This window comes from Pipra filicauda, unplaced genomic scaffold (genome assembly GCF_003945595.2).
Source record: "Pipra filicauda isolate LSUMZ 115617 unplaced genomic scaffold, ASM394559v2 scaffold755_size109291_pilon, whole genome shotgun sequence".
Classification (NCBI taxonomy): domain Eukaryota; kingdom Metazoa; phylum Chordata; class Aves; order Passeriformes; family Pipridae; genus Pipra; species Pipra filicauda.
The window spans coordinates 31,881-44,285 of record NW_024104926.1 but is presented as its reverse complement, the minus strand read 5'-3'; the positions used below and the strand labels follow the sequence as shown (position 1 = coordinate 44,285).

The following is a 12,405-nucleotide window of genomic DNA, read 5'->3' as shown; positions in this document are numbered from 1 at the left end:
TGAGTCATTTTTCATGGCAACCATTCCACAATCATATTGAAAGGTTGGTTGCCATAAAAATCATCATAAGGAACCATTGTTACAATCGGGGTCCATGGCAACCATCCCGATGTCCCAACCCTGTGGGCCCCCCATGCTGGGGGATGGACTTGGGGGGCTGGTTTGGGCTGGGAGGGGAGTGAATTTTCCTCCCAGGGGTTTCTCGGGGGTTGGGTTTGGATTTGGACTGGGAACAGGGGGGAGAATTCCAGGAAGGTTTGGTTCCTGCTCAGAGCCAAGGCCTTTCCTGCTCCTCATCCTACCCCACCAGTGAGGGGACTGAGGGGGCACCAGGAGCAGGGAGGGGACACAGCCTGGACAGGTGACCCTGACTGACCCCAGGGGTGTCCCAGACCGTGTGGCCTCACGGTCAGTGTGGGAAGGGGGGGAAGGAGGAAGGGGGGGATCCTGGCAGGAGTCAGCGGTGCCTCAGGATGCCGAGGGGGCCCAGGGTTGGCAAGGGGCTGCCAGGTCACCTCTGTGCCAGCCCTGCCAGGCAGCAGCAGCCTCGGGCACCAAGAGTCAGGGGAGCTGTCTGTGCACAGCCCTGAGAGCTGCCCCAGCTGAGAGTCACCCTCAGGGGTCCTTAGAGGAGGATCCTGGGCAACTTGGTGCAGTCAAGGCACCATTCTGACCCTGAGCAACCCCAGGGACTCCAGGGACCACTCTGACACTGCCGGGCATTCTGGAGCTGAAGGGATCCACAGACACTCTGCAGCCTCCTGGAATCAAAGGGCTGCTGGGACACGGGGACCAAAAGAACCTGGGACTCAGTGGAGCCTCAGGAAATCCAGGGACCATTGTGACACTAGAGAACCACATGGAAACAAGGGGCCATCCTGATGCTCTGGAACCTCCTGGAACCAAGGGACCATTGTGTCACTACAAGGATTTATGGATCCAAAGGAACACAGGGCCACTGTGGAATCTCCTGGAACTAGGGGGCCACTGTGGCATCTGGGGCCTCATGGAACAGAAGGAACCCTGAGACATTTTGGAAGCTCATGGGATGAAAAGGGCCATTGTGACAATACAGGGCCTCAGGAATGCTGAATGCTGAATCATTTTGGAACCTCATGGAACCAAGGGGCCATGGTGACACTGTAGGGTCTCATGGAAACAAAGAAACCCTGGGAAACTGCAGAACCTCTGGAATTTAATGGGCCATTGTGACTCAGGACAATCTCCTTGAGTCAAGGAGCCACTAAGACACTGCTGGGCCTCATGGAATCCAAGGGACCCTGGGACAGAGTGGAACCTCCTGAAATCAAGGGCCCCTTGGGATTCTGTGTAACCTGGTGCAATCAAGTGGCACTGTGGCACTGCAGGACCCCATGGAACCAAAGGAATGTGGGGACAGTGTGGAATCTCACGGAGCCAAGGGGCCATGGTGACATTGTGGAGCCTCATGGAACCAAAGGGCCACTGTGACTCCCCAGAACTCCATGGAATCAAGCAGACCCGCTGCCTCCCCCCTGTCCCTGTCGGCTCTGCTGCTTCTTGGGCACCCCTGGAGTCAGCGTTTCCTTTGGCAGCACAACTTATCTCAGACAAGAGAGTTTTCCAGTTGGCTTTTCCCCCTCTTTCCCAAGGTTTTCTTTTTTGTTTTTTGTTCCCTGAGGGAAAAGGGGGAAGGGAAGCAGGTGTTGATCCCTGGTTTTATCTGTATACAAAAGGGAGTTGGGGCGGGGGAGACAAAGCGATTTCTCTCTCTATTCTCTCTCTTTTATCCCATTCCCGCCTCCCTCGCCACACCCCGGGCGACTGTTTCACCGCCGCCCCTCCTCGCCCGTCCCGCGGGGCAGCTCTTTGAGCTCCGGGGCGGCGGAGACTCCCCCGGCGCGGCCCTTTGGTTTTCCTTGGTTTATTCTCCGGAGCTGATTCCGTTCCGAGCTCGCCCCCCCTCTCTGGCGACCCCCGCCAGGGCCCGTCCCGGGGCGGCTCCTTCAGTGCCACGGGCGGCGGGGACCCCTCGGGGCGGCTCCCCCAGGGCCCCGCCCGCCGCCGCCGCTCCCCGGGGCCCTCCCCGCTTCCTGCCGGGATCGGACACCGCCGGCGGCCCCGGCCCTGCCGGGCTCCATCAGCCTCAGCAATTGCTGCCAAGGAGGGGCCGGGGGCTTCCTCTTGGCCTTCGTCTCCCTGGCGCTGGGGCTCGGCTTCTACCTGCGCCAGAAGGTGAGGGGGGTCCCAGGGGGTCGTGTGTCCCCCCAGAGCGTCTGTGCCCCCCCGGGGACCCCCCACCCCGGTGTCACCCCCTTTTCTCTCCCCACAGAGCTCCTGAGCCGGCGGCGGCCGCAGCCCCTCCCCGGGGCCTCGGGCCCAGCCTGGACCCCCCCTGTCCCTGTGAGGATTTTGGGGGGGTCGTGTGTCCCCCCCTCCCCTGCTGCCACTCCTGATCCCAGGAAAGCTTCCCAGTTCTCCCCAGTCCCGGTTATTGCGGGGCAGTGGGGAAGGGGCTTGGGGGAATCCCAAAGGGTGGAGCCGAGTTTGAGGGGGGGCAGAACAGGCCCCGGGATGGATCGGGAATGGGGACCCCCCTGTGTTCCCCCCTGTCAGCCCGCTCTGGGGGGGCTCTGGGAGGGCACTGCCCCTCAATAAGGCACCCAGCACACTTTGAAAGGTGCTGGGAACCCCCTAAACCTCCACACAGGCTCTGGAGGACTGCCTAAACATACTCAAAGCCCACCCAGGACTCCACCCAACCCCTTCCCTGGGGGGACTTCTCTGGGCACTGGTGGTGCTGGGAGCCCCCCCGGCTGCGGGCGAGGAGCTGTCGGGTGAGCGGGGGGTGGGAAAGGGATGGTCAGTGGGAAAAGGGGGGTCAGAGGGGACAGAAGGGGTGGTGGGACCCCAAACTGAGTGGGAGGGGAGTGGGACCCCCCAAAAGTGGAGGGAGGAGGTGCACTGAGGATGCCCTCTGGAGCCCTGTCAGAGCCCTGACACTTCTGGGGTGACTCCAGGAACAGCCTTCACTGCCCCAGGACATTCATCTCCCCAGCCTCGCACACATCCCCTGCAAATGGCCCTGTCTCCTCCATCACCCTCTTCTGCCTTTCTGGCCTGGCCCTTTCATTCCACACCAGCAAAGCAGCCTGGGCACCATCTCACCTGGGCACTCAGAGGGCTTCTGTGAGCAGGAGGGGCAGATTTCTCTGGAAGGTGCATTTGTCCCCTGTCCCATGGCACAGGGCACAGCTCAGAGGATGAATAGAGCTTTTTCAAGACAAAAATAGGGAGAGGAAGAACAAAAGAGGCAAAATTAGAGAGATGAAAGGTGCCCCAAAAATCAGGAGCTTCCTCTGAGCCAGGTTTCCATAATTGAATCACTGATGGGATATTTACTTTGATAAGTAGCTGCACAGAACTATTCATGTAGACAATGAAAGAATCAGCTTAATACAATATATAGAAGGTGTTGTCAATGGAAACAAATGGAGAAAAATTGTTGAGATTAAAAAAAAAAAAAAAATCAAAGGTCTGGCAATGCTGGCCAGGAAGCCTTCAGCAATTATCAAGAGTCCTGTTCTGCAGAGGTTTCAAGTGTCTCCTAAATTCCACACTCGTGGCTTCAGGCCATGACTTGCCAGAGCAGTCCCAGAGCTGGCCACTGCCCAGAGATGCCCTGGGGCAGCTCCAGTGCCCAAGTGGGACAAGTGGCCCAGGGTGTGTGGGAGCCCTTTGGAGCAGGAGCTGTTGGGCAGGAAGGGCCCATCTGGGGAGGGTCAGGGAATCCCCCCCCGCAGCCCTGCTGCCCAGGCTGAGGAGGGTCCTCTCCAGCCCCCAGCACATCGTGTGCCCTCGGGGGCTGCGCTGCCGGGGCTGTTCCCGGGCACTGACCGGGGAATCTCCCGGGGTGCCTCGCGCGAGGCGGGGGCGGGGCGGAGGGCGGGAAGGGGGCGTGGCCTCGCGCTGATTGGCTGCGGCGGGGGTGTCTCCATGCGAAGCGCGCGAAGGGCGCCATCTTTGGCGCGTGGAGGATTCGGGGGCGGCGGCCCCGGGAAAAGCTGCGCTTGGGTGTGTGAGCTGGGGGGGTCTGCGGGGGGAGCGGGGTCTGGGGATCCCCTCGGGGGCTGCGGGGAGCGCGGCTGGGGGTGGAAAGGCTGGAGGGCTCGGGAGGGCTTAGCAGAGGAGTTCGGGGGTTCCCGAGGAGATTTTGAGGGGTCCCTGAGGGGGTTCGGTGTCCTGAGGGGACTCGGGGGGGAGGAGGTTGAAGGTCCCTGAAGGGGTTTGGGAGTCCCTGAGGGCTTTTTGGTTTCAGAGGAGACTGGGGGGTCACAGGTGGGCTTGGGGGATCTCTGAGGGGGTTTGGGGGTCCTGGGTGGGTTTTGCGGGGACGTTTGCAGCAGTTTTTGTGGTCTCTAGGGGTTTATCAGGTTCCAGACGGCTTTGAGGCTCCCTTAGAGGGACTGGGGGATCCCTGAATGGGCTTGGGGTATCCCAGGTGGCTTTTGCGGGTCACTAAAGGGTTTAGGGGGCCCGAGGGGGGGGATAAGGTGTCCTCAGCGAGTTGGGGGGTCCTTGAGGAGGTTTCGATGGGTCCTGGAGTGGATTTCTGAGGGGATTTTGGGGGTTTTGAGGGGATTTTGTGGAGTCCTCTAAAGCCCAGCAGTGGGTTTGGGGGGTCCCCCAGCCCCCAGGGGAGGGGTCCTAGGCATGCCCCCAAAAATCCAGGGGGGGACATATACTACATCTGGGTAAGGGGATCCCAGTGCCCCCAGTATATCCCAATAACCTCCCAGTGACCCTCAGTATAGCCCAGTGACCATCCAGTGTATCCAAGTGAGCAGCCAGTAATCCCCAGTATGGCCCGGTAACCCCTTAGTGACCACCCAATGTATCCCGGGGAGCACCCAGTTACCCCCAGTATGGCCCGGTAACCTCTCAGTGTCCCCTCCTTGTGTCTTGGTAATCCCCCAGTAACTCCCCAGTTCTCTGCCAGTGTCCCCCAGTGTGCCCCAGTTCACCTCTGGTCCCTCCCAGAGCCTTCCCAGTGTCCCTCAGTAACCCCCCAGTCCCTCCCAGTGCCCCCTGGTTCCCCCCAGTGTGTCCCAGTATCCCCCAGTAATCACCCAGTGCCCCACAAAGCCCCCCAACTGTCCCCAGTGTGTCCCCAGATGCCCTTGGCCTTTCTGTGAGCGTGGGGGGAAGGAGGGGTGTTTTTGGGGTGAGAGGGTCCAGGGGGCTCCTGGGGTGAGATGGAGGGTTGGGGACATCAGGGATGGGGTTTGGGGACAGTGGGGAGGGGTTTGTGGACAGTGGAATTGGGGGTGTCTGGGGGTGGAATTGGGGCCCTGGGGAGGAGCTGGGAACATTGGAAACACCAGGGGGGTCTCAGGGTGTTAAGGGGAAAATTGGGGACACCAAGAAAGTCTTGGGGAAACCAGGGGGGTCTTAGGACTCAGCTGTTCATGGTGGAGCTCCTCTTCTTCCCCCTCAGGCCCCTTTAACTCTCCTAAATGTCCCTTAGCCTCCATCTTCCCTTTAATCCCCTCCCCCCACAGATCACTTTGATCCCCCCCAGACCCATTTTAATTCCCCTAAATGCACCCAGAGCACCCCAAAACCCCCTAAATTCCCATCCAATTGCCCCAGATCCCCCCAGATCTCCTCCAGCCCCCCCCCCCCCAAATCCCTCCTAACACCCCCAAAGAGGGATCACCCAGCACCCTGGGACAGGAACACAGTGGGCTGTACTGGGGGCACTGGGCTGTACTGGGAGGGCACTGGGGGGGGGCTCAGGTGTCCCAGGACAACGTGGCCCAGCTCCAGGAGAGATCTGGGGAGCAGTGAGGAGGTACTGGTCTGTCATGGTCTGTACTGGTCTGTCCTGGTCTGTCCTGGTTTGTACTCCCAATCCCCAAAGCCCCTCCCCAGCTCCCCCAGGACCCTCCGGGACCCCAAAGCCCCCCAGACTCCCCTCAGGTCCCTGACTTGGTCCTGCTGCCCCTTGAGCATCTGCAGCTGCTGCAGAACCAGGCAGTTCATCAGCAAATGTGCAGGTGACCCCAAGCTGGGGGTGTGTTGATGTGCTGGAAGGCAGGAGGGCTCTGCAGAGGGACCTGGCCCAGCTGGATCCATGGGCTGATTGCAAGGGGATGAGGTTCCAGCAGGCCAAGGGCCGGGTCCTGCCCTTTGGGCACAAGAAGCCCCGTCAGCCCCCCGGGCTGGGGCCAGAGTGTCTGGAGAGCAGGCAGGCAGAAAGGGAGCTGGGAGTGGGGATGGACAGGAAGCTGAAGAGGAGGCAGAGTGTGGCCAGGTGGCCAAGAGGGCCAATGGCTGGTGGCCTGGCTCAGTGATAGTGTGTCAGCAGGAGCAGGGAAGTGCTTGTTGGGCTGGAGTGAGCGCTGGTGAGGCCACCCCTGGAGTGCTGTGTCCAGCTCTGGGCCCCTGAGTTGAGGAAGGCCCTGGAGGGGCTGGAGCAGGTGCAGAGAAGAGCAGCGAGGCTGGGGAAGGGAGTGGAGCACAAGTGGTGTGAGGAGAGGCTGAGGGAGCTGGGGGTGTTGAGGCTGGAGAAGAGGAGGCTCAGGGGAGACCTCCTGACTCTCTGCAAGTCCCTGCCAGGAGGTTGGAGCCAGGTGGGGGTGGGGCTGTTGTGCCAGGAAGCAGCAGTAGGACAAGAGGGCTGGGTCTTGAGCTGTGCCAGGGGAGGTTTAGGTTGGATATTGGGAAGCAAGTTTTTCCCCAGAGAGTAATCAGGCCTTGGAATGCGGTGGGCAGGGAGGGGGTGGAGTCAGCGTCCCTGGAGGTGTTGAAGGTGAGAGTGGATGTGGCCTCAGTGCCATGGTCTGGGAAGCACGGCGGGGTTGGATCAAGGGTTGGACTTGATGATCTCGGAGATCTTTTCCAACGTGGCTGATTCTGTGATTCTCTGATTCCCATTCCTATGGCAGCACATGCTTGAGGCTCTATCCCCAGGGTGATAGAGATGTCTGTCCATATCTATCTCCAAGGTTAGTCTGTAAATGTGTGGTGTTAGAAAAGCAGGCTGAGTTGTGGGCTGGTTGTAGAAGGAGAAAGAAGCCCAGAGGGCAGTGCAAGCAGGCAGCCCTGAGCTTGCACCTGATGTCCCCTCCCTGCAGGTTCCTGTCCTTGAGCCCAGGCCCTGAGGTGAGGCTGAGAAGTGGCGCGGAGGTGAGCCCAGAGCTGTCCCTGAGGTGAGGCTGAGAATAAGTGCAAGGCAGAGGTGCTGCTGAGGAAGGAGAGCCCTGTGGTGGGGAAGAACAGAAGCTGTGAATGCCCATCCCCGAGCAGGTGCTGTGTCCATCCCCTGTGTGCCAGGTGAGCTGGGGCTTTGCTGCAGAGCTGCGGGCGCTGATTTGAGCGTCTCCAAGTGCTGAGATGGTGGGCACCCAGGAACACAAACTGTGCCTGGCCACGGAGCCTGCAAGGAGGAGCAGAGACAGCCCTGGCAGTGTGGGGGGCCAGGTTGTCCCTGTGCCTTCCCCTGCAGGCCCTGTCTGTCCCTGCTGGGCCCCTGTCCATCCCCATCAGGTCCCTGCCCGTCCCCCCGGGCTGAGCTCCCCCCAGGAAGTGCCGTGGAGCTGAAGCTGCTGCCATCCCCCCCTGCAGCCGCTGCCCCAGCCAAGGGAGCAGCAAAGGCAGGGCCAGGAGCAGAGGCAGCAGCAGGGGAGCCCTGGGGGGGCCGGGAAGCTCTTGTGTGGGTCAGGAAAGAGGCGCTGGGCACGAGGCCGGGGCTGTGCTGAGCAGGCCCAGCCCTCACATCCCCCCAGCCAACGCCGGCTGCCCGGGGGGCTTGGGAGGGACCCCCAGCCCGTGTGCCCCACACTGAGCTGGCAGAGAGAGAGCCAAGGGACAGGGCCACGGGCAGGGCCCCGGGTGAGGGACAGGCAGGGCCATTGCAGGGCCACGGTGAGGGCACAGCCTGTGGCAGCAGAGCTGCCCAGGGCCGGGGGCAGCCGGGGGTGTTGGTACCAGGCAGTGCTGGGGCCGAGCAGAGCACGAGGCCTCTTGCAGACCCCTGGAGCAGCCTCCCACTTGCCAGCCCTGCCCTGGTGGGGTGACACTGTCCCCTCCCTACAGGACACTCCCCCGAAATCTTTGTGGGGGCCTTTTGTGTCTATTCCTGGTTGCTGATTCCTGCTGGGGACCTGAGGGAGCCTCTGCAATCCCATCCATGGGGCACAATCTCCTCTCCAGAGCTTGACTCACTGCAGACTGTGCAGGGAAATCTGTGCTGGCAGCCCCAGTATGTCACGATCCCCCGCTCCCCTCCAGGATATTTGGGATGAGTTCCACCTTCCCGGGCATCCATGGGATGGGGGGCGATTGTTCTCCTGCTGTTGCTGTTGCTGCTCCGCCCCTGTCCCTGCCCTTCCTGCCGCTGTCGGGTGAGCGGAGCGGCCACGATGGGAAAGGGGCGAGAGAAGCGAAAAGAGCGGGTGGGACCCCCAAAGGGAGCGTGAGGGGCGGTGGGTCACCCCCAAAGGGAGCTGGGGGGAGCTGGGGTTTGGGGGGCGGGTGGGAAAGGGGTGGCAGAGGGGGGCTACAGGGAGGGAGAGGGGGATAATCTTCATATTTTGGAGTATTTTTTAGCTGAATCTCAACTTTTTGCAGTTTTGGGTGGTGAGGGTTTTCTTGCTATTTCTGAGGGGGTTTTACCTGAATCTTGTTGGTGGCTTGAGTTTTTCTGGGCTGAATCTTGGAGTTTTGGAGGTTTCTATGGACACAGGATGCCCGGTGAGTTCTAGAGATGGACTTGGGCAGGAGGAACCCCCAAGCCAACGCGCTCAGCCCTTTTTTTCCCCCCATCAGGATTTGTCCTTCCCAAAGCTTGGGCAGATGGAGGAGGAGGCTGCGAGGAAGAGGAAGATGCCTTGGTCCCCCCAGGCAGGTGAGGAGGAAGTCAGTGTCCCTTTGGGCGGGTGTTGTGCTGGCTCTGTCAGCCGAGCATGGCCCCGGCTGCAGGACAACCCCGCTGGCGCCGCCGTCCTGCCGGGGTCGGAGTTGGGGGGATGTCCTTGGCCTTCCCTGTGGGCCGGAGGCAAATCCCCTGCCTGTCCTTCTTGCTTCCTGCCCCAGGCCCCGAGGTGAGGACGGAGAGCCCGGAGGACAAATCCCCCCGTGAGACCCTGGTGGGAGAGGCCGTTTTGAAGGGCTCCCCGGCGCAGGAAGGCAGCGGGGAGGAAACGGGCCGGAGATCCCCCCGCAGGAGGGGCTCCAAAGCCATCCCAGGGTGCTCTGAGGAGGAAAGAGCCAGCCTGTGCCGGGAAGGCGGCTGGAGCTTGAGCGGGAGCTCTGACCAGGTGGTCCCTGAGCAGCCTCCCAGCAGGGGGAAGCCCTTCAGGTGCTTGGAATGTGGGAAGAGCTTCAGCAGGAGCACCACCCTCCTCACTCACCAGCACATCCACACTGGAGAACGGCCCTACCCGTGTGGGGAATGTGGGAAGAGCTTCAGGCAAAGCTCCAAGCTGATCCGACACCAGCGCATCCACAGTGGGGAATGGCCCTACACGTGTGGGGAATGTGGGAAGGGCTTCAGTGACAGCTCCAACCTCTGCACCCACCAGCGCATCCACACTGGGGAACGTCCCTACACGTGTGGGGAATGTGGGAAGAGCTTCAACTGCAACTCCAACCTCCTCACCCACCAGCGCATCCACACTGGGGAACGTCCCTACACGTGTGGGGAATGTGGGAAGAGTTTCAGACACAGCTCCACCCTCCACTCCCACCAGCACATCCACACTGAGGAACTGCCCTACACATGTGGGGAATGTGGGAAGAGCTTCAACTGCAGCTCCAGCCTCCTCAGCCACCAGCGCATCCACACTGGGGAGCGGCCCTACACGTGTGGGGAATGTGGAAAGAGCTTCAGTGACAGCTCCAATCTTCACGCCCATCAACGCATCCACACCAGGGAACGGCCCTACACATGTGGGAAATGTGGGAAGAGGTTTCAGACCAGCTCACATCTCCTCAGGCATGAGCGGACGCACACGGATGAGAGGCCCTTCCGCTGCACCGACTGCGGGAAGGGCTTCAAGCAGAATGCTCACCTCGTCACCCACCAGCGCATCCACACCAACGGACCCACCAGTAAGGGAAGCCCTGTGAGTGCCCCAACTGCAGGAAGAGCTTCGGCTGTATGACTGACATGCAGAGAAGTTTTCAAAAGGTCTTCACGATTTTGAGTATCTGCACTCCAACATCAGTTTATTCTTTTGAATATGTGTAAGTTTAACCTCATTTTAGTCTGAAAGCCAAATTCACCACTACCCCATTCCCTGATAACCGTGGGCTGATTCTGACAAGTGAGGCACAAATTACCCACTGCCCAGCAAAAACCAGTGGGGCCAGCCAGTGGTCTCTGCCCTGGCAGCCCAGTTTCCCCAGTCTCATCTCAAAATGACCAGTTACACTGAAGCAAAGAGCACTGGAACCAGTGCAACAAGCCCCAGTCTGACTTTCACACCTGCCCACGTGTCCTGTTTCTGCTGCTCTACAGACTTCCCTGTTTAAAATACAATGGGAAAATGAACAGGTTTTGGGGTTGTTTTAGTTTTGGGTTCGGGTGGTTTTTTCCCCCCACTGTTCTCATTAACCTCATTTCAAATCTATTTCGGTGTTTGAAGATGAATTAAAATTTTGAATGATTTTTAATGTTAATGCCTTGACCAAAGTATCAAAACATGAAAAATAAAAAAAAAAAAACAACAGAAAGCTGTCCATTATTGTCACAATCAAACACTCAGAAGTACTAACATAAGCACAGTGAAAACCCCATAAATAAGACCATTAAAATAATTTTAATATTTATGTATTATTATATTTTTACTAAGCTTAACATAAGGAAATTTAATTCCTGACATCAGCTTTCCCCACCTCTCAAAAAGGTAATTTAGTTACATCTGAGTCACCCTTGAAAGGCTCTTTCCAGTTGGGTTGGCCTCTGCCTTAGACACTCATGAGATCTGCCAAATCCAGTTTTAAGGGCAAATTTCCCCACCAGGTTCAACTGCATTGGTTGTACCAAAAACTTTGCAAGTAACCCCGCAACTTTCATCTTAAACTCTTCTCTCAACCTTGTAAAATAATTAGCAGTAAACAGACCTGGTAATGTGTTCTAATTAAGAACACATTCTTGTTCTCAGAGTTATTCATACACCAAAAAGATGCCACAGGAACGGCCAAAATATCAGTAGCAACTTCTACACTTTGGAAATCTCCATTTGGTTTAAAAGATTTCACAGTGGTTGTTTCCTTAGGAATTCAGGCACATTTTACTAACAAGTTTCAATAAAGTTACAAGAACATCTTCCTCCACTAAGACACAGGCAGTCATCCTAACCTGAGGTAGGCACTGAAAAGCCCAATTTTTTATTTAGCTGTCACGAGTCTTTCATTCCTTCTGCCACATCAATTAGGCATCAGCCCATTTTTCAAGCTGCTGTTACCTGCCAGCTCCTGGTTTGGTTTCCAAGCCCAGTATTTTGGCCACGATAAAATCAGGGACCTGGGCAGTCCTGTCAGAATGACAAAGAGCACTGACCCTCCCTGCCAAGGGAGACAAACCATTCCCAACCTCGACCAAAGGGTCAAGGCAACGATTCTGAAACAAAATTTACAAAGCTTTTCTCTTCAGTTTTTTGCTGCAATTCTCTGTTGCTCTATGAAAAGACCACAGCAGTGAAAGACAAGGCCTGATGGCCAAACCCAGGGCTTCAGCCACTTGAGGTCTATTGAAACCTTCTGTTCCTCCAACACAGCTTTCCTTCTGTGCATCTGAGGAGGTACCAAGGGAAGAGGAGAATTTAAAGGATTAATTTTTATGTATTTGAGGCTGTGTTTTAATATAAGTAGATTGTGAGAGATCACAAGGGAAGCAGTTTGCTCATACATAACTTTTATGGCCGATTTCACACAGTCCAAATTCACAGCAAAGAGGAAGTTCCTGAGTTGTTTCAGGGTTTTCGGTGTTTATACATTTATTTATTTATTTTTTATATTTAAGGCGTAGGAATTCAAATTTATATTTGGGTACCATTTTATTCAAGCATTTATTTTATTTAAACATTTTTTATACCTTTATTTATATGGTTTTTTAATTTATTTAAGGCGTAGGAATTCGAATTTATATTTGGATACCATTTTATTTAAACATTTATTTTATTGAAACATTTATTTTATTGAAACATTTATTTAAACATTTTTTACATATTTATATTTTTTAATATATTTAAGGCAAAGGAATTTGAATTTATATTTAAGTACCATTTTATTTAAACATTTTTTTTATTTAAACATTTTTTATATTTTTATTTATATTTTTTTAATATATTTAAGGTGTAGGAATTTGAATTTTTATTTGGATACAATTTTATTTAAACATTTATTTTATTTAAACAT

At 56.5% G+C, this 12,405-nt stretch overlaps 1 protein-coding gene across 1 annotated transcript in view; it reads left to right on the top strand.

Annotated features, from left to right (window-relative positions):
• Positions 1–10,148, top strand: part of LOC113987285 (zinc finger protein 850-like) — a gene marked incomplete at its 5' end in the record, with an annotated part of 61,752 nt that extends 51,604 nt beyond the window's left edge. The window contains one exon of the mRNA XM_039389652.1: positions 9,344–10,148. Within this exon, the coding sequence (XP_039245586.1) occupies positions 9,344–10,148 (805 nt within the window). The remainder of the gene's footprint in view (positions 1–9,343) is intronic.
• Between the last annotated feature and the right edge of the window lie 2,257 nt (positions 10,149–12,405).